At 36.8% G+C, this 27,996-nt stretch overlaps 2 protein-coding genes and 20 non-coding genes across 23 annotated transcripts; 21 read left to right on the plus strand and 1 right to left on the minus strand.

Moving 5' to 3' along the window:
- The first annotated feature begins 987 nt into the window (after positions 1 to 987).
- LOC130697223 (E2F-associated phosphoprotein-like) lies at positions 988 to 27,928 on the plus strand. Of its 2 annotated transcripts, none has more exons than XM_059497454.1 (3): positions 988 to 997; positions 26,975 to 27,581; positions 27,652 to 27,928. In XM_059497454.1, the coding sequence occupies exons 2-3, from the start codon at positions 27,088 to 27,090 to the stop codon at positions 27,905 to 27,907; spliced, it is 750 nt and encodes a 249-aa protein (XP_059353437.1). In that variant the 5' UTR covers positions 988 to 997; positions 26,975 to 27,087; the 3' UTR covers positions 27,908 to 27,928. The 2 variants fall into 2 exon arrangements, with proteins under 2 accessions (XP_059353437.1, XP_059353438.1); XM_059497455.1 differs by lacking the exon at positions 988 to 997 and adding an exon at positions 26,907 to 26,961 and having other exon boundaries at positions 27,024 to 27,581.
- Positions 9,310 to 9,381, plus strand: Trnaa-ugc (transfer RNA alanine (anticodon UGC)). Its single transcript has one exon. It is a non-coding gene; the product is annotated as a tRNA-Ala (tRNA).
- On the plus strand, positions 10,146 to 10,217 carry Trnaa-ugc (transfer RNA alanine (anticodon UGC)). The gene has a single exon. It is a non-coding gene; the product is annotated as a tRNA-Ala (tRNA).
- Positions 10,982 to 11,053, plus strand: Trnaa-ugc (transfer RNA alanine (anticodon UGC)). The gene has a single exon. It is a non-coding gene; the product is annotated as a tRNA-Ala (tRNA).
- Positions 11,817 to 11,888, plus strand: Trnaa-ugc (transfer RNA alanine (anticodon UGC)). Its single transcript has one exon. It is a non-coding gene; the product is annotated as a tRNA-Ala (tRNA).
- Positions 12,248 to 12,319, plus strand: Trnaa-cgc (transfer RNA alanine (anticodon CGC)). The gene has a single exon. It is a non-coding gene; the product is annotated as a tRNA-Ala (tRNA).
- Positions 12,652 to 12,723, plus strand: Trnaa-ugc (transfer RNA alanine (anticodon UGC)). The gene has a single exon. It is a non-coding gene; the product is annotated as a tRNA-Ala (tRNA).
- Positions 13,488 to 13,559, plus strand: Trnaa-ugc (transfer RNA alanine (anticodon UGC)). The gene has a single exon. It is a non-coding gene; the product is annotated as a tRNA-Ala (tRNA).
- Trnaa-ugc (transfer RNA alanine (anticodon UGC)) lies at positions 14,324 to 14,395 on the plus strand. Its single transcript has one exon. It is a non-coding gene; the product is annotated as a tRNA-Ala (tRNA).
- On the plus strand, positions 14,755 to 14,826 carry Trnaa-cgc (transfer RNA alanine (anticodon CGC)). Its single transcript has one exon. It is a non-coding gene; the product is annotated as a tRNA-Ala (tRNA).
- On the plus strand, positions 15,159 to 15,230 carry Trnaa-ugc (transfer RNA alanine (anticodon UGC)). Its single transcript has one exon. It is a non-coding gene; the product is annotated as a tRNA-Ala (tRNA).
- Positions 15,591 to 15,662, plus strand: Trnaa-cgc (transfer RNA alanine (anticodon CGC)). The gene has a single exon. It is a non-coding gene; the product is annotated as a tRNA-Ala (tRNA).
- Trnaa-ugc (transfer RNA alanine (anticodon UGC)) lies at positions 15,995 to 16,066 on the plus strand. The gene has a single exon. It is a non-coding gene; the product is annotated as a tRNA-Ala (tRNA).
- On the plus strand, positions 16,427 to 16,498 carry Trnaa-cgc (transfer RNA alanine (anticodon CGC)). The gene has a single exon. It is a non-coding gene; the product is annotated as a tRNA-Ala (tRNA).
- On the plus strand, positions 16,831 to 16,902 carry Trnaa-ugc (transfer RNA alanine (anticodon UGC)). Its single transcript has one exon. It is a non-coding gene; the product is annotated as a tRNA-Ala (tRNA).
- Positions 17,666 to 17,737, plus strand: Trnaa-ugc (transfer RNA alanine (anticodon UGC)). The gene has a single exon. It is a non-coding gene; the product is annotated as a tRNA-Ala (tRNA).
- Positions 18,502 to 18,573, plus strand: Trnaa-ugc (transfer RNA alanine (anticodon UGC)). The gene has a single exon. It is a non-coding gene; the product is annotated as a tRNA-Ala (tRNA).
- On the plus strand, positions 19,337 to 19,408 carry Trnaa-ugc (transfer RNA alanine (anticodon UGC)). Its single transcript has one exon. It is a non-coding gene; the product is annotated as a tRNA-Ala (tRNA).
- Positions 19,768 to 19,839, plus strand: Trnaa-cgc (transfer RNA alanine (anticodon CGC)). Its single transcript has one exon. It is a non-coding gene; the product is annotated as a tRNA-Ala (tRNA).
- On the plus strand, positions 20,172 to 20,243 carry Trnaa-ugc (transfer RNA alanine (anticodon UGC)). The gene has a single exon. It is a non-coding gene; the product is annotated as a tRNA-Ala (tRNA).
- Trnaa-ugc (transfer RNA alanine (anticodon UGC)) lies at positions 21,008 to 21,079 on the plus strand. Its single transcript has one exon. It is a non-coding gene; the product is annotated as a tRNA-Ala (tRNA).
- LOC130697222 (protein MEMO1-like) lies at positions 23,489 to 25,734 on the minus strand. Its single transcript, XM_057520192.2, has 8 exons — positions 25,559 to 25,734; positions 25,397 to 25,478; positions 25,206 to 25,274; positions 25,020 to 25,132; positions 24,849 to 24,960; positions 24,395 to 24,611; positions 24,230 to 24,334; positions 23,489 to 24,136 (listed from the first exon to the last, which is right to left on the minus strand). Exons 1-8 carry the CDS (start codon positions 25,605 to 25,607, stop codon positions 23,999 to 24,001), a joined length of 885 nt encoding a protein of 294 aa, XP_057376175.1. The 5' UTR covers positions 25,608 to 25,734; the 3' UTR covers positions 23,489 to 23,998.
- Positions 27,929 to 27,996: the final 68 nt, after the last annotated feature.

Below are 27,996 nucleotides of genomic sequence, written 5' to 3' on the forward strand. Positions count from 1 at the left end.
AACAAGATACATGTTGTAACGGATAATACGTTCATAGATATTGTTGTTTGTTAGCCACTAAGTGTTTTATTATCATGTTTTGTTTCTATTTTTTTTTTCTTTTCTTCTTTTTTTTTTTTTTTTTTTTTTTTTGACAAACGATTAAGCAACCAATGAGTTTATTTCGATGGATAGCAGCAAGGAGAGTTAAAGCGAATATTGGTATGTGAAATCAAAATAAAGGTAAATATTAAAGTATGGTAAATGTAAACATAAAAATTGAAGGAGAAATATCAGGAATAACACATAACGAGGACTGAAAGAGGGTCGAATGAAAAAGCTTCCTCCTTCCTCGATTTCTTCGGTTGTCCTCGTACGACTTAGAAGTATCTCGGCTTCTTTGCGTTGGGGTCCTTCTGTTGATCGTCCGTGCTGGGTCTCTTCTCGGGCAAGTCCCAGTGGCACGATGTCCAACCATAGAGCGGTGGATGGCGCCTTTCGGGGTCCAGGTCGAGGATCGCCTTTAGGGTGAAGACGGCGTCACTCCATTTCTTGTCATACAGGGTGATGAGAAGACGGGCGATCAACTGATTTGTCTTGATTTCCAGCTGCTTCTGCTCCCAGGCTGCATCGAGGTGCCAGTCCAAGGTGCGGGGTCTGCCGCGGCTAAAATCGATGGCATCCTCCATCTCGGACGTCCCCGGCGGGTTTCGGGCCGCGGTCTCCTCGTCGTCGATTGGTGAGGGATCTGGTGAATCCGGCGCGTCACGTTCGGCCGTCGAGGCGTCTCCGGACGACGTCGTGAGGTCTACCAAGAGGGCCTCCGCGACGGGGAGTGGGATGGACACCATAGGTATCCAGTCGTTGGTCACGGGCTCAGAGATGGGTTCAGACTTGTTGTCCATGTTGGCTTCTTAACGCTTCTTTGTACGTGAAGAAATGGCAAAACAGACAGAACAGTTGTCGTCGTTGTTCTCAGAGAGTACAAGAAGTTGTGTCTTCCTTCACTTAACGTACGGTTTATATAGTAATCACTCGGTATTGGTTCGGCAATCGAACTAGGATGTATGATGACGCTACATTTCGTCCCTGTAACGAATCGGTTTTCTCCGATTTCGCTGAGGGCGTCGGGTGACTTCTTGATGCAATAGCGCTGCTGTCACATCATCTTTGGGCTCTACTTGTTGAAGGTCGGAATCACTATCAGCGTATATAGGAGTATTTTCGGAAAGTGGCATTGGATGCTGAGCATCATTCGTCACATCGCAATTGTCACTCGAGGTTAATCGTCCTTCGAACGACAGATGAGACGGGCCGATCACATTGTCTTCTCGCACAAGTTGATGATTTGCCGAATAAGTGTCTGATACCACTTCTGATACGGCTTCGGACTCGGTGTTTTGTTGCCTTGCGGTTTCGACATCGTGCTCGTGTTCACGCCCATTAGTTTGAGTCGCAATAGACTTCCGGAACCGGCTCTCGAATTCCAAAGGGGTCTCAAGTGGCGGACAATGCTCATGTTTCCACAGCATTGTTTCATACAAGGGTTTTAATCTATTTACATGCGTACGCTGACATATATATGAATTATCAGCAATGTCTACAGTATTATTTGAATAAACGTTTACTATTCTATAAGGCCCTTTATATTTCGAAGTAAATTTCTTGCTATCTCCTTCCTTGACTACTCGAATATCCAATAACACCCGATCGCCTATCACATATCGTTTTTCTTTCGCGCGCTTGTTATATTGTTCCCTTTGGCGCTTTCTAGCTTTTTCGCTTTCCTCTCTAACTCTTTGAAAACTATAACGCAAACGTTCTGTCAGATTCCCAACATAGTCAGAAGAAGATTTGAATGTTTTGGGAGATGCATTAAGAAATTCGTTAATAGGAATGTTTGGGTCCCTACCGTGAAGTAAATAATATGTTGTGTCCAATGTCCAATGTAATGTGAGTGTCCAATGTCGAAGAGTGGACCGAGCTACGATACGCAAATAAAACATCATCTAATATTTCTTCCCAATTGGCATGCTCGCCGTCTTTTAATTCTTTTCTTAACATAGACGTTAAAGTTCGATTGAACCTTTCCGTCTCCCCATTACTAGCAGGGTTATAAGCGGTGGTTAACCTCTGATCGATCTTCAATTTTTTACAAAAATAGCGAAATAACTTGGACGTGAAATTTGTCCCACGATCAGAAATAATTGCCTTAGGCATACCATGTCTAACAATAACAGTTTTATATACACATTCTGCTGTTGTCTGAGCAGTTTGATCTTTTAAAGCAACAGCCTCAACCCAACGGCTAAAATAATCTGTAATAACTAAAATGTAACTATTACCATTGGGCGAAACTGGTGTAATAGGACCCAGAAAGTCCATTCCAATTACATCAAAAGGAGCCTTCGCAATTTCGTGCGGATGCAAAAGTGCTCGATAGGGTGAAGCAGTGTTGGCTATGCAAACTTCACAAGCCCGGCAATATTCTTTAACATCGCCTCTCATGTTGGGCCAATAATAATTATTTTTGACTTTCATATAGGTCTTATAAAATGCCAAATGTCCACCCATCGGTGCGTCGTGTAATTCTTTAAGCACTAGGTGGCGTAGGGATAATGGCAAAACTAATTGATGATGGGTGTCGTTCCTTTTATTACTCTGAGATGGCAGTTCCCGTTTATAAAGTATTCCTTCAATTACCTCAAAATATTCAATTTCCTTTACCCACTCGGGTTTGGACAATGTAAAAATTTCATCCAGCTCTCCTTCTTCCAGATAATTCTTGATGGCTATACAGAGGTCGTCCTCCTGTTGTTTTTCGCAGATCAATTTAATATCCTTCCCAGTTTGAATGCTAGCTATTTTTAATCTAGACAAACAGTCCGCGTTCTGGTGAACACGGCCTGGCCTATATTTTAATTCATAATTTGTTGCAGCCAATAAAATGGCCCACCTCCCTAACCTTCCATTATTATCCTTCTGATTTTTAAGCCACTGCAAAGGACGATGGTCACTAATTATCTCAAAGGGTTTATCCAAGAGATAGTGACGGAAATGTTTAATGGCATCCACGACTGCCAGAGCTTCTTTTTCGGTTGTACTATACTTCATTTCCGCCTTAGTTAACTGCCTACTGGAGTACGCTATCGGGTGCTCTTGGCCGTTTTGCATTTGAGATAAGACGGCCCCAATACCATAGTCGCAGGCGTCAGTGAAAAGAATAAATTTTTCATTGAAATTTGGATATGCGAGAACCGGCGGTGTAACCAGGGATGTCCGTAACTTTACAAACGCGACTTGTTCTTCGTCTCCCCAGGTAAAAGGTCTTTTACTAAGATCTTTGTGAGTTAACCTAGTCAGAGGTTTTGCGATTGAACCAAAGTTGGGAATAAATCTCCTATAATAACCTGCTAACCCGAGAAATGACCTCACCTCATCGGCAGAAGTAGGCGTTTTGTAATTTAATATTTTGTCGATTTTTCCAGGATCAGGTTTAATTCCCTCAGTCGAAATGACGTGGCCCAAATAATTTACAGAACGTTTAACGAATTGACATTTCTTAAGTTTTAATTTTAAATTGGCAGTTTTCAATAAGGTAAAAATTTCCCGAATATCTTTCAAATGATTATCAAAAGTATCCGAAAATATAATGACGTCATCCAAATAAACTAACGCTTTATGTCCCAAAACGTCTTTCAGTACATAATTCATTAATCTTTGAAATGTGGCGGGTGCATTGCACAAGCCAAACGCCATCCTTTTAAACTCGTAAAGATTGTTTTCTACTACAAAAGCCGTTTTTTCAATGTCTGGTTCATTCACTTGAATTTGCCAGTAGCCGGAGGCCAAATCGAGGGTCGTAAAAAATTTCTTCCCATATAATTTATCTAACGTTTCATCAATCCTTGGCATAGGGAATGAATCTTTTTTTGTAATGCTATTTAATTTCCGATAATCAACGCAAAACCTCACGTCTCCGCCTTTCTTCTCAACCAAAACCACAGGTGACGCCCATGGAGAATGAGAATATTGTATTACATTTGCGTCCATCATTTCCTGCACTTTATCCTCCAGTATCTTTCTTTGGTGGTTCGTAACTCGATAGGGTCGTTGCCGGATAGGGCCTCTTCCTTGGGTATCGATCGTATGCTTAATGAGATTAGTGCTCCCTAATTCCGAGTCTTTTGTTGCGAACAAGTCATGAAAGTCATTTAATAAACTTGAGAGCGGAGCTTGAAATTCAGCGTCGACTTCCGAAATTAAAACTAGCTCCCGTTTTTGTGTAGGCTTTTCCTCTGGTTGACATAAGGCAATCTTACCAATTACGTTATGAATTACTTCGATTTGGCCTAAGGTTGTATTCCTAGGAAGTATGACTTGACTTAACGAATGGTTTTCGACCATAATTTGATATTTCCCATCTCCCGATACAGTTCCAACAAATTCTTCAATAAAAATACCGGCTGGCAAATCCTCTGCTGGGGTAAAAATAAATGTGCTATTAGGGGGGACATACGGAAATGAACCTGTCATCTGCGCTGCGATTACGAGCGCCGTCTGACGAACTAGCGTCGTCTTTTTGACCGTCGTAATTGCCATGTCTGGTGCCCTAGAGATGGCTGATCCCTGCTCATCCCTGGCTAAGTAAATACGTTTGGCTTCTCCGTCAAGCCGAAACCCGTGTTTCTGGATTGCATCCCATCCAAGGATACAGTCTTCAGAAACACCATTTGTAACAATGAACTCTTGCCGTAAAACGGACTCTCCGTAACGTACGGGCAATGTAACTTTACCCAGCGTATGCAACTTGTTATCTCCCACATCGTATAAATCGAAATCAAGCTGACTGCAGGTTACTTGATTTCTCGAGGGAAGCTTTTGAAATATCTTCTCGTGAATTATGCTTCTAGACGCGCCTGTGTCAAATAATGCCTGTAAAGGGATCTGAAAAATTTGTAATGGAATTCTGGGGGTCGATTCGTTTATTATTGTTGTTAATTTCGCAACTTGTCGGGATTTCAACTGAGGTACCCTATCAACTGACCCGAAGTTACAGTTGATACTTATTGGTTTCCCTGATGCTGAGGGGGACCCGGAATATTAGGCCTACTGGCCCTATACTTAGGACAATTGTTTGATTTATGGCCGATCTCACGGCAAGAATAGCAAATTGGGGGCTGTGCTTGTTCCAACATATACCGTTGAAATTTACGGCACTCCGATTGTGTGTGACCCCGAAACCCACAATAGTTGCAAGTTATTACATTCTCAATAGGCCCATTGTTCGGATTATGACCAGATCTTGGCGAAGATGGCATATAATTTGTAGGCCTATTTTGGTTCTTATCCCCTTGATACGGGTGGGTGTTACTCTTAGGGAAAGGTGGAGGGTTTGTCTTCCAGTTCCTTTCCCGATTGCCGTTGCCTGTTTGAAATGATACCCTTTTTTTATATGGGGCACCCGCCGAAGAAGAAACATTATCCTTCTTATTAATTTGGAGTTGTTTGACCGCCTGACTGAGCTCGCGCAGCGCGTCTTTAATTTCATCCTTCTCCGATTTCGGAGTGTCTACGATCTTGTTCCCTTGACGTATATTCGCGACGGCCTGATTGACTATTGCTTTCTGATCGATTAACATCTGCTTAATCTCATGCAATTCTGTATTTTCTGCACCTTTCGACTCGTCGATCGCCCTAACAAACTCATGTTTTTCACGGTCAGATTCGAGTGCTTCCAAGCGAACAGCATAAACGCGTGTCGTTGCAACCAGTGCGTTAAAGTCGCCAAATTCTTTGTACTTAACTTTCGCCTGTAACTTGGAATCCAAACCTTCGATAAATTTCTGCATGAGAATAATTGAAAAGGAACGCTCGATATGGCCTACAGGATACGCTTTTTTAAAGATTTCCTGAAGACGATGAGCATAATCAATTATTTTTTCTCCCGGTTTCCGTTTAGCCTTATTAAATTTCTTAATATACAAGTCAACGTTTTCGTCCCCGTGAAAGTGATCAAGTAAAGCTTCTTTAATAGACGTATAGTCATGAGGATGATCTTTGACAATATTTTGCACTACGGAAAAAGCCTTATCAGTCATTTTTGCTCGCAACATCTGAATAACCTTCTCCTCTGACCATCCTGACCCCTCAATTACGCTTTCAAAGGATTCGATCCAGGAATCAAAACGAGAAATTGGACTCCCTGAAAAAGAAGGAAGCAGTTGTAAGCGCGCGAAGGTATGTTGGGTAGTCTGAAGATCGTTCAAGTCGTTGACCGTGGCTGCCCGTGATGGGGATGAAGAACTAGCCATGTTTGGATTAAATGAAGGGAAATTTATTGTTCCTCGTTGTGGATTCGGAGTGAGTTCTGGAATGCCACTCGAAATTGCCTGATGCCCTCTGGTATCTCTTCCGGTCGTCTGGAGGGTTGGATGTGAGGAACGATTCGATTGATTGATCGTCTGCAACGTTGGCGTCTGCTGTGTGTCCGCCGTTCTTGCGAGGTTGTTTCCGACAGCGGCGATGTGTGTTGGGCCGGTGTGGCTTGTAGTTGGGTAATGTTCGTTTGTATGCACAACAGCGCTTGTTTCAATCGTATTTCCGTTTGCGTGATTAGTGGTTTGATGTTGTTGGCCTCCTGTGCGTTGACTGGGTTGTTGGCTTCCGGAAAATTGTTCAGTTTGTCCAAGAGAAGTTGAATTTCTGGTTGCAGCACCTCCAAATTGTTGATTAAGTTTAGTTTTTCCAAGTACGACGCTAGGTTGTTCACTTCCTTCAAGAATGCTCGTTGTGATGCCAGTAAGATTTCTTCCAGATGGATTGATATGTCGCTCACTACGGTGATAATCTCCACGTATCTGCCGTCCTCGTCGGTGGTTTCGATATCTTTTCTCGGAACGAACCCGAAAATTCTTCCCGCTCTCGTTGGTGTGATCTTTTGCAGATCGATGAGATTGTAGATTTGACCGTGTAGACAAGTCAAAACCTGTCTCGCGTGCCGGGTGAAAATCCCCTTGAGCTCCGTCACAACCTCCCCTGTCTGCTTCTTCGTCTTCTTCGGTATCGGTCCACTGACTTTCACTTCCAGAATGGATGTCAGGTACGTCAGGAGAATCCTCGGTTGTTTCCAATTCGTCTGCGTCGGCTGTTCCACGTGGTAATTCCTCTGGACGTCGAGCATCAACTGGACAAGGTGATCCCAGATTTTCGGGTCGCTTGACTGAAAATCCTTCTCCCTCTCCTTGAGGCTTTGGAGGGTTAGTAATAGGAACGGCAGCTGGCTTTTCGGTGACTGAAAGATGTTGTTTTCGTTCTTTTTGACTTCTTGCAAAAGATGCTTGAGACTCACGTTGAGCTGTTCTTCCATTGGCTGCTCTCTTTTCCGAAAAGAAATTCGAAACGGCAATCGAGAAAGATTTGGTGGGAGAAGTTTGCTGGGAAACGGACCTTCGTTTTGGCGAAAGATGTCCTACAATTCTGTCTAAAAGGGAGGGTGACTTCGTAAAAGTCGAGGTTTTCTCTGTGCGCTGGACCTGAGGTTTGCGAGCGTTCGATATGTCTAGACCAGGTACCGACTCGTATGCGGAATTTGATCTTAACTTCCTCTTCTGAGAGCTATCAGGAATCGCCCTTGGTTTTAAAACAGGGGAAGCGGACTTTTTAATAGCGTTTGTTTTCCTATTGGAAGTCTTACACCCCGTAAACTTATCAGCAACGGCAGACTTAGCAGTGGGTAATGCTTCAAAATTGATAGCTCTCGCTACAGATTCGTCAATAGGTGTAGTGGCCTCAACAGAAATGTTAGTAGCGGCAACAGGCGTTCGAGAAAGTTTAGGCCTACTGTGGAAAATATTATCAGTCATTGTGGGTGAGTCCGAGAAATCGCTGCCACCATTATGTAAAGCATCTTCTCTGTGAGAAGATGTACTTTACGGAATTAAGACAAATTGGAATGAATCGAACTCGGAGGCGATTTACCCACACGATGATTTATATTTATCCAAGTAGGGCTAAGCGGTACAGAAGTCAGTTGGGATAGTACAAAAGGAGTCAGACTAAGAAAGAGAAGTCGGAGTGTAATATGATACTGTAGTATAAGCTTACCGCGGTGGCTTGAGCGGAGCACGGGCGAGGATATAAGAGAAGGCAGCGTTAACAGGAGTTCGTCGGCACGTGGGTAAACAATATGGGTGAACCGAACACTCAGACAAGCACGTGACACAGCTCAATTCACTTGCACCAATTTATCAATGGGGAAGCACTAGCTGAACTTGAACTCCGCCTGTAAGAGTCAGAGGCTCATCGACAACTAAACTTACTCAGATCTTGGTTCACCACGAAACCTCGCATATTGCACAGCAATTAACAACTGCGCAATTACATGTCGCAACTAATGAAATTTGATATATTAAGTTGATGGTGCAATACAGATCAACGCCTAAGCAGCCAATCACAAATGTTGCTAAGCGGCAAGGTGCCGATGTAATATAATACACTACTGCGCAGTTTATATGGCGTAACACATGAGTCATATACAAAGAATAAACGGGAAGGCATATCGAATAAAAACATTTATTTGCTTCTTTACATTACCATTGGTGTTGTGAAACAGAACAAGTTTTTCCAGTCCCGTTTTTCCAAGCATAGAAAATCATTTCCTAGTAAATATTGAAATTAGCAAATCATTCCAATAATGTCAATAACGTTTGAAAGAGACTACATCCATGTTGATCACTTATAGAACAATATTTTGCATTATTTGTACATAAAAAATTTGCCCATGAATGCAGAACTTATATAAAATTTAAGTGCCATTTATATCTGAAAATGGACTAATGCGACAACAGAAACAAGAATGATTAAATTTGATAATATAATTGACCAAAAAACATCTGGGTTACAGTAAGATCGAGTCTATATAAATGGGGTTGTAACTCAGAGGTAGAGTGTTTGCTTCGCATGTGAGAAGCCCGGAGTTCAATCCTCCGCTACTCCAACCCAAAGAAGGATTTTTAATACATTCGAATTACCGAATTCCATCATCATGAAAAAGTAACTCATCGAATTATAGGTAGCATTACATGTAAAAGCAACTGCAATAAAACCAACGATGTTGATAGTCTACAAACAATTTGGAACTATAATTAAAGATTGCACTACTGGTTCATTTCAAAGAATACCAAGTATGCACACATTTTAATTAAGACAAATGTAATATCTAACTAAGAAAATTTCTTTTGAATCAATTTACAAGCAGTAACAAGGACGATTGAAATTTTACCTGAAATTTGCAAAAAACGTAATTTGTGTAAATTGATATGAAAATGTGGGGTTGTAACTCAGTGGTAGAGTGTTCGCTTTGCATGCGAAAAGCCCGGAGTTCAATCCTCCGCAGCTCCAATTCACTTCTTTCTATATCTAGTTATTTCCATTGGTGTTGTGAAACAGAACAAGTTTTTCCAGTCCCGTTTTTCCAAGCATAGAAAATCATTTCCTAGTAAATATTGAAATTAGCAAATCATTCCAATAATGTCAATAACGTTTGAAAGAGACTACATCCATGTTGATCAGTTATAGAACAATATTTTGCATTATTTGTACATAAAAAATTTGCCCATGAATGCAGAACTTATATAAAATTTAAGTGCCATTTATATCTGAAAATGGACTAATGCGACAACAGAAACAAGAATGATTAAATTTGATAATATAATTGACCAAAAAACATCTGGGTTACAGTAAGATCGAGTCTATATAAATGGGGTTGTAACTCAGAGGTAGAGTGTTTGCTTCGCATGTGAGAAGCCCGGAGTTCAATCCTCCGCTACTCCAACCCAAAGAAGGATTTTTAATACATTCGAATTACCGAATTCCATCATCATGAAAAAGTAACTCATCGAATTATAGGTAGCATTACATGTAAAAGCAACTGCAATAAAACCAACGATGTTGATAGTCTACAAACAATTTGGAACTATAATTAAAGATTGCACTACTGGTTCATTTCAAAGAATACCAAGTATGCACACATTTTAATTAAGACAAATGTAATATCTAACTAAGAAAATTTCTTTTGAATCAATTTACAAGCAGTAACAAGGACGATTGAAATTTTACCTGAAATTTGCAAAAAACGTAATTTGTGTAAATTGATATGAAAATGTGGGGTTGTAACTCAGTGGTAGAGTGCTCGCTTTGCATGCGAGAAGCCCGGAGTTCAATCCTCCGCAGCTCCAATTCACTTCTTTCTATATCTAGTTATTTCCATTGGTGTTGTGAAACAGAACAAGTTTTTCCAGTCCCGTTTTTCCAAGCATAGAAAATCATTTCCTAGTAAATATTGAAATTAGCAAATCATTCCAATAATGTCAATAACGTTTGAAAGAGACTACATCCATGTTGATCACTTATAGAACAATATTTTGCATTATTTGTACATAAAAAATTTGCCCATGAATGCAGAACTTATATAAAATTTAAGTGCCATTTATATCTGAAAATGGACTAATGCGACAACAGAAACAAGAATGATTAAATTTGATAATATAATTGACCAAAAAACATCTGGGTTACAGTAAGATCGAGTCTATATAAATGGGGTTGTAACTCAGAGGTAGAGTGTTTGCTTCGCATGTGAGAAGCCCGGAGTTCAATCCTCCGCTACTCCAACCCAAATAAGGATTTTTAATACATTCGAATTACCGAATTCCATCATCATGAAAAAGTAACTCATCGAATTATAGGTAGCATTACATGTAAAAGCAACTGCAATAAAACCAACGATGTTGATAGCCTACAAACAATTTGGAACTATAATTAAAGATTGCACTACTGGTTCATTTCAAAGAATACCAAGTATGCACACATTTTAATTAAGACAAATGTAATATCTAACTAAGAAAATTTCTTTTGAATCAATTTACAAGCAGTAACAAGGACGATTGAAATTTTACCTGAAATTTGCAAAAAACGTAATTTGTGTAAATTGATATGAAAATGTGGGGTGGTAACTCAGTGGTAGAGTGCTCGCTTTGCATGCGAGAAGCCCGGAGTTCAATCCTCCGCAGCTCCAATTCACTTCTTTCTATATCTAGTTATTTCCATTGGTGTTGTGAAACAGAAAAAGTTTTTCCAGTCCCGTTTTTCCAAGCATAGAAAACCATTTCCTAGTAAATATTGAAATTAGCAAATCATTCCAATAATGTCAATAACGTTTGAAAGAGACTACATCCATGTTGATCACTTATAGAACAATATTTTGCATTATTTGTACATAAAAAATTTGCCCATGAATGCAGAACTTATATAAAATTTAAGTGCCATTTATATCTGAAAATGGACTAATGCGACAACAGAAACAAGAATGATTAAATTTGATAATATAATTGACCAAAAACATCTGGGTTTCAGTAAGATCGAGTCTATATAAATGGGGTTGTAACTCAGAGGTAGAGTGTTTGCTTCGCATGTGAGAAGCCCGGAGTTCAATCCTCCGCTACTCCAACCCAAATAAGGATTTTTAATACATTCGAATTACCGAATTCCATCATCATGAAAAAGTAACTCATCGAATTATAGGTAGCATTACATGTAAAAGCAACTGCAATAAAACCAACGATGTTGATAGCCTACAAACAATTTGGAACTATAATTAAAGATTGCACTACTGGTTCATTTCAAAGAATACCAAGTATGCACACATTTTAATTAAGACAAATGTAATATCTAACTAAGAAAATTTCTTTTGAATCAATTTACAAGCAGTAACAAGGACGATTGAAATTTTACCTGAAATTTGCAAAAAACGTAATTTGTGTAAATTGATATGAAAATGTGGGGTTGTAACTCAGTGGTAGAGTGTTCGCTTTGCATGCGAAAAGCCCGGAGTTCAATCCTCCGCAGCTCCAATTCACTTCTTTCTATATCTAGTTATTTCCATTGGTGTTGTGAAACAGAAAAAGTTTTTCCAGTCCCGTTTTTCCAAGCATAGAAAACCATTTCCTAGTAAATATTGAAATTAGCAAATCATTCCAATAATGTCAATAACGTTTGAAAGAGACTACATCCATGTTGATCACTTATAGAACAATATTTTGCATTATTTGTACATAAAAAATTTGCCCATGAATGCAGAACTTATATAAAATTTAAGTGCCATTTATATCTGAAAATGGACTAATGCGACAACAGAAACAAGAATGATTAAATTTGATAATATAATTGACCAAAAACATCTGGGTTTCAGTAAGATCGAGTCTATATAAATGGGGTTGTAACTCAGAGGTAGAGTGTTTGCTTCGCATGTGAAAAGCCCGGAGTTCAATCCTCCGCAACTCCAACCCAAAGAAGGATTTTTAATACATTCGAATTACCGAATTCCATCATCATGAAAAAGTAACTCATCGAATTATAGGTAGCATTACATGTAAAAGCAACTGCAATAAAACCAACGATGTTGATAGTCTACAAACAATTTGGAACTATAATTAAAGATTGCACTACTGGTTCATTTCAAAGAATACCAAGTATGCACACATTTTAATTAAGACAAATGTAATATCTAACTCAGAAAATTTCTTTTGAATCAATTTACAAGCAGTAACAAGGACGATTGAAATTTTACCTGAAATTTGCAAAAAACGTAATTTGTGTAAATTGATATTAAAATGTGGGGTTGTAACTCAGTGGTAGAGTGCTCGCTTTGCATGCGAAAAGCCCGGAGTTCAATCCTCCGCAGCTCCAATTCACTTCTTTCTATATCTAGTTATTTCCATTGGTGTTGTGAAACAGAACAAGTTTTTCCAGTCCCGTTTTTCCAAGCATAGAAAACCATTTCCTAGTAAATATTGAAATTAGCAAATCATTCCAATAATGTCAATAACGTTTGAAAGAGACTACATCCATGTTGATCACTTATAGAACAATATTTTGCATTATTTGTACATAAAAAATTTGCCCATGAATGCAGAACTTATATAAAATTTAAGTGCCATTTATATCTGAAAATGGACTAATGCGACAACAGAAACAAGAATGATTAAATTTGATAATATAATTGACCAAAAAACATCTGGGTTACAGTAAGATCGAGTCTATATAAATGGGGTTGTAACTCAGAGGTAGAGTGTTTGCTTCGCATGTGAGAAGCCCGGAGTTCAATCCTCCGCTACTCCAACCCAAAGAAGGATTTTTAATACATTCGAATTACCGAATTCCATCATCATGAAAAAGTAACTCATCGAATTATAGGTAGCATTACATGTAAAAGCAACTGCAATAAAACCAACGATGTTGATAGTCTACAAACAATTTGGAACTATAATTAAAGATTGCACTACTGGTTCATTTCAAAGAATACCAAGTATGCACACATTTTAATTAAGACAAATGTAATATCTAACTAAGAAAATTTCTTTTGAATCAATTTACAAGCAGTAACAAGGACGATTGAAATTTTACCTGAAATTTGCAAAAAACGTAATTTGTGTAAATTGATATGAAAATGTGGGGTTGTAACTCAGTGGTAGAGTGCTCGCTTTGCATGCGAGAAGCCCGGAGTTCAATCCTCCGCAGCTCCAATTCACTTCTTTCTATATCTAGTTATTACCATTGGTGTTGTGAAACAGAACAAGTTTTTCCAGTCCCGTTTTTCCAAGCATAGAAAATCATTTCCTAGTAAATATTGAAATTAGCAAATCATTCCAATAATGTCAATAACGTTTGAAAGAGACTACATCCATGTTGATCACTTATAGAAAAATATTTTGCATTATTTGTACATAAAAAATTTGCCCATGAATGCAGAACTTATATAAAATTTAAGTGCCATTTATATCTGAAAATGGACTAATGCGACAACAGAAACAAGAATGATTAAATTTGATAATATAATTGACCAAAAAACATCTGGGTTACAGTAAGATCGAGTCTATATAAATGGGGTTGTAACTCAGAGGTAGAGTGCTTGCTTCGCATGTGAGAAGCCCGGAGTTCAATCCTCCGCTACTCCAACCCAAATAAGGATTTTTAATACATTCGAATTACCGAATTCCATCATCATGAAAAAGTAACTCATCGAATTATAGGTAGCATTACATGTAAAAGCAACTGCAATAAAACCAACGATGTTGATAGTCTACAAACAATTTGGAACTATAATTAAAGATTGCACTACTGGTTCATTTCAAAGAATACCAAGTATGCACACATTTTAATTAAGACAAATGTAATATCTAACTAAGAAAATTTCTTTTGAATCAATTTACAAGCAGTAACAAGGACGATTGAAATTTTACCTGAAATTTGCAAAAAACGTAATTTGTGTAAATTGATATGAAAATGTGGGGTTGTAACTCAGTGGTAGAGTGCTCGCTTTGCATGCGAGAAGCCCGGAGTTCAATCCTCCGCAGCTCCAATTCACTTCTTTCTATATCTAGTTATTTCCATTGGTGTTGTGAAACAGAACAAGTTTTTCCAGTCCCGTTTTTCCAAGCATAGAAAACCATTTCCTAGTAAATATTGAAATTAGCAAATCATTCCAATAATGTCAATAACGTTTGAAAGAGACTACATCCATGTTGATCACTTATAGAACAATATTTTGCATTATTTGTACATAAAAAATTTGCCCATGAATGCAGAACTTATATAAAATTTAAGTGCCATTTATATCTGAAAATGGACTAATGCGACAACAGAAACAAGAATGATTAAATTTGATAATATAATTGACCAAAAACATCTGGGTTTCAGTAAGATCGAGTCTATATAAATGGGGTTGTAACTCAGAGGTAGAGTGTTTGCTTCGCATGTGAAAAGCCCGGAGTTCAATCCTCCGCAACTCCAACCCAAAGAAGGATTTTTAATACATTCGAATTACCGAATTCCATCATCATGAAAAAGTAACTCATCGAATTATAGGTAGCATTACATGTAAAAGCAACTGCAATAAAACCAACGATGTTGATAGTCTACAAACAATTTGGAACTATAATTAAAGATTGCACTACTGGTTCATTTCAAAGAATACCAAGTATGCACACATTTTAATTAAGACAAATGTAATATCTAACTAAGAAAATTTCTTTTGAATCAATTTACAAGCAGTAACAAGGACGATTGAAATTTTACCTGAAATTTGCAAAAAACGTAATTTGTGTAAATTGATATGAAAATGTGGGGTTGTAACTCAGTGGTAGAGTGCTCGCTTTGCATGCGAGAAGCCCGGAGTTCAATCCTCCGCAGCTCCAATTCACTTCTTTCTATATCTAGTTATTTCCATTGGTGTTGTGAAACAGAACAAGTTTTTCCAGTCCCGTTTTTCCAAGCATAGAAAACCATTTCCTAGTAAATATTGAAATTAGCAAATCATTCCAATAATGTCAATAACGTTTGAAAGAGACTACATCCATGTTGATCACTTATAGAACAATATTTTGCATTATTTGTACATAAAAAATTTGCCCATGAATGCAGAACTTATATAAAATTTAAGTGCCATTTATATCTGAAAATGGACTAATGCGACAACAGAAACAAGAATGATTAAATTTGATAATATAATTGACCAAAAAACATCTGGGTTACAGTAAGATCGAGTCTATATAAATGGGGTTGTAACTCAGAGGTAGAGTGTTTGCTTCGCATGTGAAAAGCCCGGAGTTCAATCCTCCGCAACTCCAACCCAAAGAAGGATTTTTAATACATTCGAATTACCGAATTCCATCATCATGAAAAAGTAACTCATCGAATTATAGGTAGCATTACATGTAAAAGCAACTGCAATAAAACCAACGATGTTGATAGTCTACAAACAATTTGGAACTATAATTAAAGATTGCACTACTGGTTCATTTCAAAGAATACCAAGTATGCACACATTTTAATTAAGACAAATGTAATATCTAACTAAGAAAATTTCTTTTGAATCAATTTACAAGCAGTAACAAGGACGATTGAAATTTTACCTGAAATTTGCAAAAAACGTAATTTGTGTAAATTGATATGAAAATGTGGGGTTGTAACTCAGTGGTAGAGTGCTCGCTTTGCATGCGAGAAGCCCGGAGTTCAATCCTCCGCAGCTCCAATTCACTTCTTTCTATATCTAGTTATTTCCATTGGTGTTGTGAAACAGAACAAGTTTTTCCAGTCCCGTTTTTCCAAGCATAGAAAATCATTTCCTAGTAAATATTGAAATTAGCAAATCATTCCAATAATGTCAATAACGTTTGAAAGAGACTACATCCATGTTGATCACTTATAGAACAATATTTTCCATTATTTGTACATAAAAAATTTGCCCATGAATGCAGAACTTATATAAAATTTAAGTGCCATTTATATCTGAAAATGGACTAATGCGACAACAGAAACAAGAATGATTAAATTTGATAATATAATTGACCAAAAAACATCTGGGTTACAGTATGATCGATTCTATATAAATGGGGTTGTAACTCAGAGGTAGAGTGTTTGCTTCGCATGTGAAAAGCCCGGAGTTCAATCCTCCGCAACTCCAACCCAAAGAAGGATTTTTAATACATTCGAATTACCGAATTCCATCATCATGAAAAAGTAACTCATCGAATTATAGGTAGCATTACATGTAAAAGCAACTGCAATAAAACCAACGATGTTGATAGTCTACAAACAATTTGGAACTATAATTAAAGATTGCACTACTGGTTCATTTCAAAGAATACCAAGTATGCACACATTTTAATTAAGACAAATGTAATATCTAACTAAGAAAATTTCTTTTGAATCAATTTACAAGCAGTAACAAGGACGATTGAAATTTTACCTGAAATTTGCAAAAAACGTAATTTGTGTAAATTGATATGAAAATGTGGGGTTGTAACTCAGTGGTAGAGTGCTCGCTTTGCATGCGAAAAGCCCGGAGTTCAATCCTCCGCAGCTCCAATTCACTTATTTCTATATCTAGTTATTTCCATTGGTGTTGTGAAACAGAACAAGTTTTTCCAGTCCCGTTTTTCCAAGCATAGAAAACCATTTCCTAGTAAATATTGAAATTAGCAAATCATTCCAATAATGTCAATAACGTTTGAAAGAGACTACATCCATGTTGATCACTTATAGAACAATATTTTGCATTATTTGTACATAAAAAATTTGCCCATGAATGCAGAACTTATATAAAATTTAAGTGCCATTTATATCTGAAAATGGACTAATGCGACAACAGAAACAAGAATGATTAAATTTGATAATATAATTGACCAAAAACATCTGGGTTTCAGTAAGATCGAGTCTATATAAATGGGGTTGTAACTCAGAGGTAGAGTGTTTGCTTCGCATGTGAGAAGCCCGGAGTTCAATCCTCCGCTACTCCAACCCAAAGAAGGATTTTTAATACATTCGAATTACCGAATTCCATCATCATGAAAAAGTAACTCATCGAATTATAGGTAGCATTACATGTAAAAGCAACTGCAATAAAACCAACGATGTTGATAGTCTACAAACAATTTGGAACTATAATTAAAGATTGCACTACTGGTTCATTTCAAAGAATACCAAGTATGCACACATTTTAATTAAGACAAATGTAATATCTAACTAAGAAAATTTCTTTTGAATCAATTTACAAGCAGTAACAAGGACGATTGAAATTTTACCTGAAATTTGCAAAAAACGTAATTTGTGTAAATTGATATGAAAATGTGGGGTTGTAACTCAGTGGTAGAGTGCTCGCTTTGCATGCGAGAAGCCCGGAGTTCAATCCTCCGCAGCTCCAATTCACTTCTTTCTATATCTAGTTATTTCCATTGGTGTTGTGAAACAGAACAAGTTTTTCCAGTCCCGTTTTTCCAAGCATAGAAAATCATTTCCTAGTAAATATTGAAATTAGCAAATCATTCCAATAATGTCAATAACGTTTGAAAGAGACTACATCCATGTTGATCACTTATAGAACAATATTTTGCATTATTTGTACATAAAAAATTTGCCCATGAATGCAGAACTTATATAAAATTTAAGTGCCATTTATATCTGAAAATGGACTAATGCGACAACAGAAACAAGAATGATTAAATTTGATAATATAATTGACCAAAAAACATCTGGGTTACAGTAAGATCGAGTCTATATAAATGGGGTTGTAACTCAGAGGTAGAGTGTTTGCTTCGCATGTGAGAAGCCCGGAGTTCAATCCTCCGCTACTCCAACCCAAAGAAGGATTTTTAATACATTCGAATTACCGAATTCCATCATCATGAAAAAGTAACTCATCGAATTATAGGTAGCATTACATGTAAAAGCAACTGCAATAAAACCAACGATGTTGATAGTCTACAAACAATTTGGAACTATAATTAAAGATTGCACTACTGGTTCATTTCAAAGAATACCAAGTATGCACACATTTTAATTAAGACAAATGTAATATCTAACTAAGAAAATTTCTTTTGAATCAATTTACAAGCAGTAACAAGGACGATTGAAATTTTACCTGAAATTTGCAAAAAACGTAATTTGTGTAAATTGATATGAAAATGTGGGGTTGTAACTCAGTGGTAGAGTGCTCGCTTTGCATGCGAAAAGCCCGGAGTTCAATCCTCCGCAGCTCCAATTCACTTCTTTCTATATCTAGTTATTTCCATTGGTGTTGTGAAACAGAACAAGTTTTTCCAGTCCCGTTTTTCCAAGCATAGAAAATCATTTCCTAGTAAATATTGAAATTAGCAAATCATTCCAATAATGTCAATAACGTTTGAAAGAGACTACATCCATGTTGATCACTTATAGAACAATATTTTGCATTATTTGTACATAAAAAATTTGCCCATGAATGCAGAACTTATATAAAATTTAAGTGCCATTTATATCTGAAAATGACTAATGCGACAACAGAAACAAGAATGATTAAATTTGATAATATAATTGACCAAAAAACATCTGGGTTACAGTATGATCGATTCTATATAAATGGGGTTGTAACTCAGAGGTAGAGTGTTTGCTTCGCATGTGAGAAGCCCGGAGTTCAATCCTCCGCTACTCCAACCCAAAGAAGGATTTTTAATACATTCGAATTACCGAATTCCATCATCATGAAAAAGTAACTCATCGAATTATAGGTAGCATTACATGTAAAAGCAACTGCAATAAAACCAACGATGTTGATAGTCTACAAACAATTTGGAACTATAATTAAAGATTGCACTACTGGTTCATTTCAAAGAATACCAAGTATGCACACATTTTAATTAAGACAAATGTAATATCTAACTAAGAAAATTTCTTTTGAATCAATTTACAAGCAGTAACAAGGACGATTGAAATTTTACCTGAAATTTGCAAAAAACGTAATTTGTGTAAATTGATATGAAAATGTGGGGTTGTAACTCAGTGGTAGAGTGTTCGCTTTGCATGCGAAAAGCCCGGAGTTCAATCCTCCGCAGCTCCAATTCACTTATTTCTATATCTAGTTATTTCCATTGGTGTTGTGAAACAGAACAAGTTTTTCCAGTCCCGTTTTTCCAAGCATAGAAAACCATTTCCTAGTAAATATTGAAATTAGCAAATCATTCCAATAATGTCAATAACGTTTGAAAGAGACTACATCCATGTTGATCACTTATAGAACAATATTTTGCATTATTTGTACATAAAAAATTTGCCCATGAATGCAGAACTTATATAAAATTTAAGTGCCATTTATATCTGAAAATGGACTAATGCGACAACAGAAACAAGAATGATTAAATTTGATAATATAATTGACCAAAAACATCTGGGTTTCAGTAAGATCGAGTCTATATAAATGGGGTTGTAACTCAGAGGTAGAGTGTTTGCTTCGCATGTGAAAAGCCCGGAGTTCAATCCTCCGCAACTCCAACCCAAAGAAGGATTTTTAATACATTCGAATTACCGAATTCCATCATCATGAAAAAGTAACTCATCGAATTATAGGTAGCATTACATGTAAAAGCAACTGCAATAAAACCAACGATGTTGATAGTCTACAAACAATTTGGAACTATAATTAAAGATTGCACTACTGGTTCATTTCAAAGAATACCAAGTATGCACACATTTTAATTAAGACAAATGTAATATCTAACTAAGAAAATTTCTTTTGAATCAATTTACAAGCAGTAACAAGGACGATTGAAATTTTACCTGAAATTTGCAAAAAACGTAATTTGTGTAAATTGATATGAAAATGTGGGGTTGTAACTCAGTGGTAGAGTGCTCGCTTTGCATGCGAAAAGCCCGGAGTTCAATCCTCCGCAGCTCCAATTCACTTCTTTCTATATCTAGTTATTTCCATTGGTGTTGTGAAACAGAACAAGTTTTTCCAGTCCCGTTTTTCCAAGCATAGAAAATCATTTCCTAGTAAATATTGAAATTAGCAAATCATTCCAATAATGTCAATAACGTTTGAAAGAGACTACATCCATGTTGATCACTTATAGAACAATATTTTGCATTATTTGTACATAAAAAATTTGCCCATGAATGCAGAACTTATATAAAATTTAAGTGCCATTTATATCTGAAAATGGACTAATGCGACAACAGAAACAAGAATGATTAAATTTGATAATATAATTGACCAAAAAACATCTGGGTTACAGTAAGATCGAGTCTATATAAATGGGGTTGTAACTCAGAGGTAGAGTGTTTGCTTCGCATGTGAGAAGCCCGGAGTTCAATCCTCCGCTACTCCAACCCAAAGAAGGATTTTTAATACATTCGAATTACCGAATTCCATCATCATGAAAAAGTAACTCATCGAATTATAGGTAGCATTACATGTAAAAGCAACTGCAATAAAACCAACGATGTTGATAGTCTACAAACAATTTGGAACTATAATTAAAGATTGCACTACTGGTTCATTTCAAAGAATACCAAGTATGCACACATTTTAATTAAGACAAATGTAATATCTAACTAAGAAAATTTCTTTTGAATCAATTTACAAGCAGTAACAAGGACGATTGAAATTTTACCTGAAATTTGCAAAAAACGTAATTTGTGTAAATTGATATGAAAATGTGGGGTTGTAACTCAGTGGTAGAGTGTTCGCTTTGCATGCGAGAAGCCCGGAGTTCAATCCTCCGCAGCTCCAATTCACTTCTTTCTATATCTAGTTATTTCCATTGGTGTTGTGAAACAGAACAAGTTTTTCCAGTCCCGTTTTTCCAAGCATAGAAAATCATTTCCTAGTAAATATTGAAATTAGCAAATCATTCCAATAATGTCAATAACGTTTGAAAGAGACTACATCCATGTTGATCACTTATAGAACAATATTTTGCATTATTTGTACATAAAAAATTTGCCCATGAATGCAGAACTTATATAAAATTTAAGTGCCATTTATATCTGAAAATGGACTAATGCGACAACAGAAACAAGAATGATTAAATTTGATAATATAATTGACCAAAAAACATCTGGGTTACAGTAAGATCGAGTCTATATAAATGGGGTTGTAACTCAGAGGTAGAGTGTTTGCTTCGCATGTGAGAAGCCCGGAGTTCAATCCTCCGCTACTCCAACCCAAAGAAGGATTTTTAATACATTCGAATTACCGAATTCCATCATCATGAAAAAGTAACTCATCGAATTATAGGTAGCATTACATGTAAAAGCAACTGCAATAAAACCAACGATGTTGATAGCCTACAAACAATTTGGAACTATAATTAAAGATTGCACTACTGGTTCATTTCAAAGAATACCAAGTATGCACACATTTTAATTAAGACAAATGTAATATCTAACTAAGAAAATTTCTTTTGAATCAATTTACAAGCAGTAACAAGGACGATTGAAATTTTACCTGAAATTTGCAAAAAACGTAATTTGTGTAAATTGATATGAAAATGTGGGGTGGTAACTCAGTGGTAGAATGCTCGCTTTGCATGCGAAAAGCCCGGAGTTCAATCCTCCGCAGCTCCAATTCACTTCTTTCTATATCTAGTTATTTCCATTGGTGTTGTGAAACAGACCAAAAAATATCTGGGTTTCAGTAAGATCGAATCTATAAAAATTGGGATGTAATGTTTGAGAGACTACATTCATCGGTTGCGATTGAAAATTAATCACGATTTTAATTTTGAATAAAATTTTAATATGCGATAAAATCATTTTAAAATAATCGAAATTGGCGATTTAATTTTTAAAAATTTAATTTAGTCGAGCGATTTTTTTCCGATTAGTTTGCGACCTGTATGAATGTTAGATGAGAATACATGAAAGTATATTCAGAGTTGCGTCACTTTTGTAGCAGACGCTTTTTTGAAATGTTAACTTATGTCAATATAAACAATGGGAAGTTATTTGTTTACTGCTAGTTGGCGTCTAAAAACAATCGGAAAAGTAATTGGTAGGAAATTTAATCGAAATTAAATTTTTTTTCAACAGACGGATGATCGCCGATTTTTTTTCACGGTGACCGTTAGATAGCGATAGCTCTAAAAAGAAAAACAATGCCGATTTTTTTGGGGGGAGGGGGGGGGGATAAAACGGATTGCCATATTTTTATCTTGATCGCCGATCCCATCTTCAGTGATTGATCTTGATCTCCGATTACATCTTTTAAGAATGATCTGATCGGCGATCAAATTTTTTCGATTTCCGATCGTTTTTAGGCAAAATTTAGTTGTCAAAATTGAACTAAATTTGTCACCATTTCTAGTCCATGTCTTCACTTAACCTATAAGTAGACAAAAAGGCGTCTGCTGCAAATGAAGGATTAACAACTTCCACAGCGAAATCCTTTAGCAAAAATTTATGTGAATTGTAAATTCTTTCGTTTGGTGGCGCTAAATTCAATCGCAAAATTGATCGCTGCCGATCAACGAGTTTTACTTATCGCCGATCACATCAACACCAAATTCAAAAGATATAATTGGCGATCTATTTATTTATCTTAAACGAGAACGGAGATCACGGCTAGACTGTTCTTTACAAACAAATGCATCTTCACCGAAAGAAAAAATTTTCGTAACCTCGAGGTCGAGCTACACAGCAAAATGTTGTCAGAAAGAATAGAAAAAGAGAGCAAAAAACTGGTGTTATATAAGGTTAAGGGAAATAAGAAGAAAAAACCAAAAAATTTTGGGGTTCTTTGTTATATCAACTCTGAAATTCCTAGGACAAAATATCTCCCATTTTCTGATTAATTTTAAAGAATTTTTTGTAGGTTAGTATGCTACCCTAACAGTTTAATTTAATTAAAAATTAATTTACTATCTTATTCTCGGTATTTGCCTGTGTTGCGAAGCCCCTATTGCATCCCAAGTATTCTTAGGAAATGGGAAAAATTGTTCAGTAATAAGCATACTTGGGACCATTAATATCCTGGTGCGTCACGCATGCCATTCTAAAGGTGTGGTGATACCAAAGTGCAACAGCCGCTTCGGTTCCACCGTCTACTGACCACAACTTTTTAGGCAACATTGATTGCCCTAATGTTTAAAAAAAAACTCCATATTGGATAGGTAGATTGCAAAGAAATTGCAACTCAACATCCGCTACAGGTATATTTATTACCTTGGAAGTACACAATGTAATTGCATAGTAAAATAACCAGCAACTATTACGCAGACAAACGAAAAACTGAACCACCTGCATATACATCTTCAGTTATATGCATCAAGCTATTTCAAAAAAGTATACTTAGAAAATTAAAATTAGCTAGCTGAAGACGTAAATAAAATGTTCACCAATGCTCCAAATGCCGATCATTTTTATCTTTAAAAAAAGTCGAAAGTTACGTGCAATTTTAATTTTGTGTCATATTCATTCGCAGGTAAATGGACTGATTTAGCGTTTCAACTAATAGTTAGGAGCAGATACTGGTTGATTACAGTTTTGACCAAGACCTGTGAACAAAAGAGATTAAAGTAAAATTGTCGTTCGTTCTTGAATTCAGCCAAATGATCAGTCATATCATATATTCTTCCTTGGTTTATGAGAACCCGCTAACGGATTTTTCATCTTGTTCTTTAATTTAACATAGAATGCTCTCCATTTTGATTCATTCTAAGAGTAGCGCAGCAGATGCATAACTGACCGATGAATCGCTAAATGACCGGCATTGACTCGACTGAGCGTAATCCACAAATTTGAGGGAAGCCGTCAAACCGTTCGAAGTTTCACGAATATGGTCCACCATCTTAAAAAAGAATATTGAATCAGTATCAGTAGAACACTTCTGAAACGAACCTAAGGGATGAAAAAAGAAGTGGCAGGAAAATATTTTCCTTACGTTTAGCAGCACTCCGATTGGATGTCGGCCACAAATCGTGTTTCCGTATTTTTTCAAGTATTCGGTGAATCCAGTGGTATCCAACATTTCAATAATGGACATACCCTGTATTGGAAAACTAGATATTTCACGGCTGGCACCAGTAATTTCCACAAACAATATTACTTGTTGGTCAAGTCTCTGAATGGACTGATAAATTTCGCCGCAAGATTTATCATAGTGCGTATAACGGAACCGCTGGCCCCAATGGCAGAAGTCTGAAGAAATAATGAAGCAATTGCTGGGATCAACGAGATATCTGGAAAGAAGTCTTCCGTAGTGAGTTTCACGTTCCGGTGACAGCGATCCAACCAAAATCGGGACTATGGAAATATCTCTGTGACTAAAAACAATAACCATTATTTAGTTATTTATATAATAGAAGTGAAATTCGGTGACTGGACGATTGCGACACTATAACGACACCTACTATATCCAAGCTCAGAAAAGCATTTACCGTTTAGCAATCGGTATGTTTAAGTCTTACTCATAAAATAAAATAGCTTAGAAAATCGCCATCGTGTCAAAACAGTCCGTCTACCTGCAAATCGAAAAAAGCCTAGAGCCAAAATTCGCTTACTTTTCAAACACTTTGGCAATGTAAGGCAAATGCATTTCAATGCTGTGCTCATCTTCATCTGTTTCCAAGTTCATCCACTCAAAACAACCTGTACTCTGCAGTTCTTTGTACACTAAATACATGAGTTAAATATTTTCATTCTGATAAAATAGCAAAGTAAGAGAGTTTTACCCTGAGTATCTAGATTGAGATCACAAAAAGGTGTGCGATATTTTGCTACTGTAGATAGGGCACAGCCAGACAGTCGAACATGATGAGATGGCCCTAGAATAAAGACACGTTTCCTGTTCCAACGGAAAAAAAATAGATATTGATAAAAAAGAAGATGCAAACAAGTATTTTGTTTCTTGATTTTACACGTTCGTAGGATCAATTTGTTTGTACGCAAAACCTGCACATGACCCACAATAACGATAGCCAGCATGCCTGTTGCAAGAAAAGATGTATTAGTTCTAGCATCAGCTGTAGGCTTCCTTGTGCATTCTTAGAATTTAGTTGCAATAATCTGCTAATAAAATGGAATGAAGAAATAAGTTTTAAAAATTTACGGAGCAATTATAGCTCTTGCAGGTCCATGTGAAAAATTGGCAGCTTCTAGCCACCCATCAAGCTGACGACCAAGTTCCTTAGCTGTAAAGAATGAATGAAACATGTCAAGTTCTTACAGTTCACTTTTCAAACAAAGAAGCAATGTGAAAAAATATAGTTACCTGAATCGGAATACCAGCTACCTGCATGAGAAGCTTTACGTACGGACATTTTAGAATTTACAATATCTTTACTAGGCAAGAAACTGACCTAACACAGTACCACAAGTTTAATTCCGCCTTAGATAAGTTTCCTCTTGGTCCTACGTCCTGCTATGTCTAGCAATAGCAGTGAACACAAAGCTGAAAGCACTCAGCAAGCAGAAACCCTCCCTAGACCCTAGTACAAGAAGAAGGGTGTAAAGCCTCTAGGGTGAAAGCAGACCAAACGTTCTGCGACAGAAAAGTCAAACGGAGAATCACGGTGTTCATGAAACGCGAAACGTTTTTCGACTAAAACGCGAAACTCAATGCGGAGTGGCCCCAAAAGAATTAGCTGTGAGCCAGGGCTAATATCACCGGAGGGCATCAGGAATTGCGAACAAGTTTAGCGAAGCCGTTATTAGAAGTGCTAATGAATTGTGCATTTAAGGACTAAAATCCTTCGATGAAAACAAATGCATGTCAGGATAGTTACAGTTAGGTTGTTTTCTTTTCTCCCTATGGGTATATAGGCTACAAATGTTTAATCCGAAAAAAGGTAAGAGTCCGTGTGCCTCTTCTGGTGAGCGTGTGATCCCATAAGTAAGTTTTGATCGAGACTGACAAAAAGAGATTTTAAAAAATAGTATGTAATTTCTGTGTTAATAATATTTTAAAATTGCGCCAACTTGCTAGATTATGTTGGATGACGGAAAAATAAATGGGGCATGCGACTTTGCATGTTAAATCTCACAATGTAATTAGGATAAAAATTCTATTTATTAAATCATCAAGCGACATATCAACTAAATGATACTGAGGTTCTTTCTCACAGTTTCAACGGCGATTTCAAGAAAGAGGCTTTACTTTTATAGTGTTTATTACCTTGATAAATTACTAATCAAATAAGTAAAATAATGGAGAATTTGTAAACTATCGCCTTCTTTTTTTGTGATCAAGTTTAGCAGATTAGCATATTTTGCGAAAACTTGGAAACGTTTTTACCGCAAAAGAGGATTTTGGTTCCGCATTGAGTTTTGCATTTCAGTCGAAACAGGTTTCGCGGTTTCGCTTTGGCATTTTAGGCACGCACGGAGGATCAATATCTTAACGAAAATTTAAATAAACATTTTAAAATGCAATGAAATTACTTTATAACTGCAGGGCTTTTATATATATATTTTTTGAAACTTTCAATAAATAATAGAAATGGTTCTTTAAAAATCAAAATATGTTTTTAACCATTGGACGTGCGAGCCAATGATCGAGTTACAAGCATGTAAACAAAGGAGCATCCGTATTCCGAGTCCACCACACTACGGACAGTCTACTTCAGTTACCACCATCGAAGTTGACAAAAAACGTAATAAGAACGTATTATTAAGGTGAGGGCGTAAGAAAATCGTACTTCGTCAGATATCAAATCTAGAGATTGAATTTTTATAAGTTTATTGTCAACTTCCACTGTGACTGGCCTGAGTCAAATCCACTCACATCAGCAAAGTTTTCAAATGGATTCGGATGACGAGTATATTGTACAACAATTTAGCGAGGATGGAGGAACTGACTCAAGTGATGAAGATGAAATGGTCATGAAAGAATTTTTCCGGCAATCAGGTTCTGTATCAAAAAGATCATTAAAAGATTTTGAGAGTGAAATGGAAAACGAAGCAGACATCCGTGTTGCAGCATACCTAGAGAAAGAACAGTTTCGTGATCCTTTAAAGCCTGAGAGTGATATAAAAGAAGAAAGAAAATTTAGAGATTACTTTGACACTGATTCAGAAGAAGGAGAAACAGAAGATCCAACGGTAGAGGCAAAATCAAACATGGATTTATTTTATGACCCCCTAATGGATTCCAAAGATGAACAATTTGTTCAAAGACAAAGAGACATGTACAGAACAAAGCTCATGAATCAAACCAAACCGAAACCTTTACCTAACAGTGATGCAGTATTGAATTGCCCTGCATGCTTCACCACCTTGTGCCATGATTGCCAAAGGTATCTTACAGTAATTAATTAAAAAGATTGGTTGTCATAATTACCCAGCTCTCCCATTGTTCAAATTTAGGCACGAAACCATCAAAACACAGTATAGAGCTATGTTCACGTTCCACTGTCAAGTAGACCTTGGGGAGGTCATGAAAGTTCCTCTTCAATCCCAAAAAAATCGCGCCAAGAAGGTTTCGATTCAGCCCGGTCAAGCTCATTTCAGCGGTGATGACGATAGTTACCATCCAGTAAGGTGTTCAGTATGCAATACGCACGTGGCTATGCTCGATAGCGATGAGGTGTATCATTTTTTCAATGTAGTAACGAGTCATTGAATAAACTCCTTTCTTTAGCAAGTATACTGTTGAAGTAAGTGTGTATAAGAAAATCAAAGAATCGTCGAGGACAAAAGTTTTGTGTAATC

Source organism: Daphnia carinata, unplaced genomic scaffold, assembly GCF_022539665.2.
Source record: "Daphnia carinata strain CSIRO-1 unplaced genomic scaffold, CSIRO_AGI_Dcar_HiC_V3 NW_026453040.1, whole genome shotgun sequence".
NCBI lineage: Eukaryota > Metazoa > Arthropoda > Branchiopoda > Diplostraca > Daphniidae > Daphnia > Daphnia carinata.

What these genes read in the sequence shown, in the direction of transcription:
- LOC130697222 (XM_057520192.2), bottom strand. Translation starts at nt 25,607, where the DNA reads ATGTCCGTACGTAAAGCTTCTCATGCAGGTAGCTGGTATTCCGATTCA. An exon ending in CAAATTGATCCTACGAACGT is followed by an intron (nt 25,133 to 25,205) that starts GTAAAATCAAGA and finishes CCGTTGGAACAG; the next exon opens with GAAACGTGTCTTTATTCTAG. An exon ending in TTCAGAGACTTGACCAACAA is followed by an intron (nt 24,335 to 24,394) that starts GTAATATTGTTT and finishes TTTCCAATACAG; the next exon opens with GGTATGTCCATTATTGAAAT.
- LOC130697223 (XM_059497454.1), top strand. Translation starts at nt 27,088, where the DNA reads ATGGATTCGGATGACGAGTATATTGTACAACAATTTAGCGAGGATGGA. An exon ending in TTGTGCCATGATTGCCAAAG is followed by an intron (nt 27,582 to 27,651) that starts GTATCTTACAGT and finishes GTTCAAATTTAG; the next exon opens with GCACGAAACCATCAAAACAC.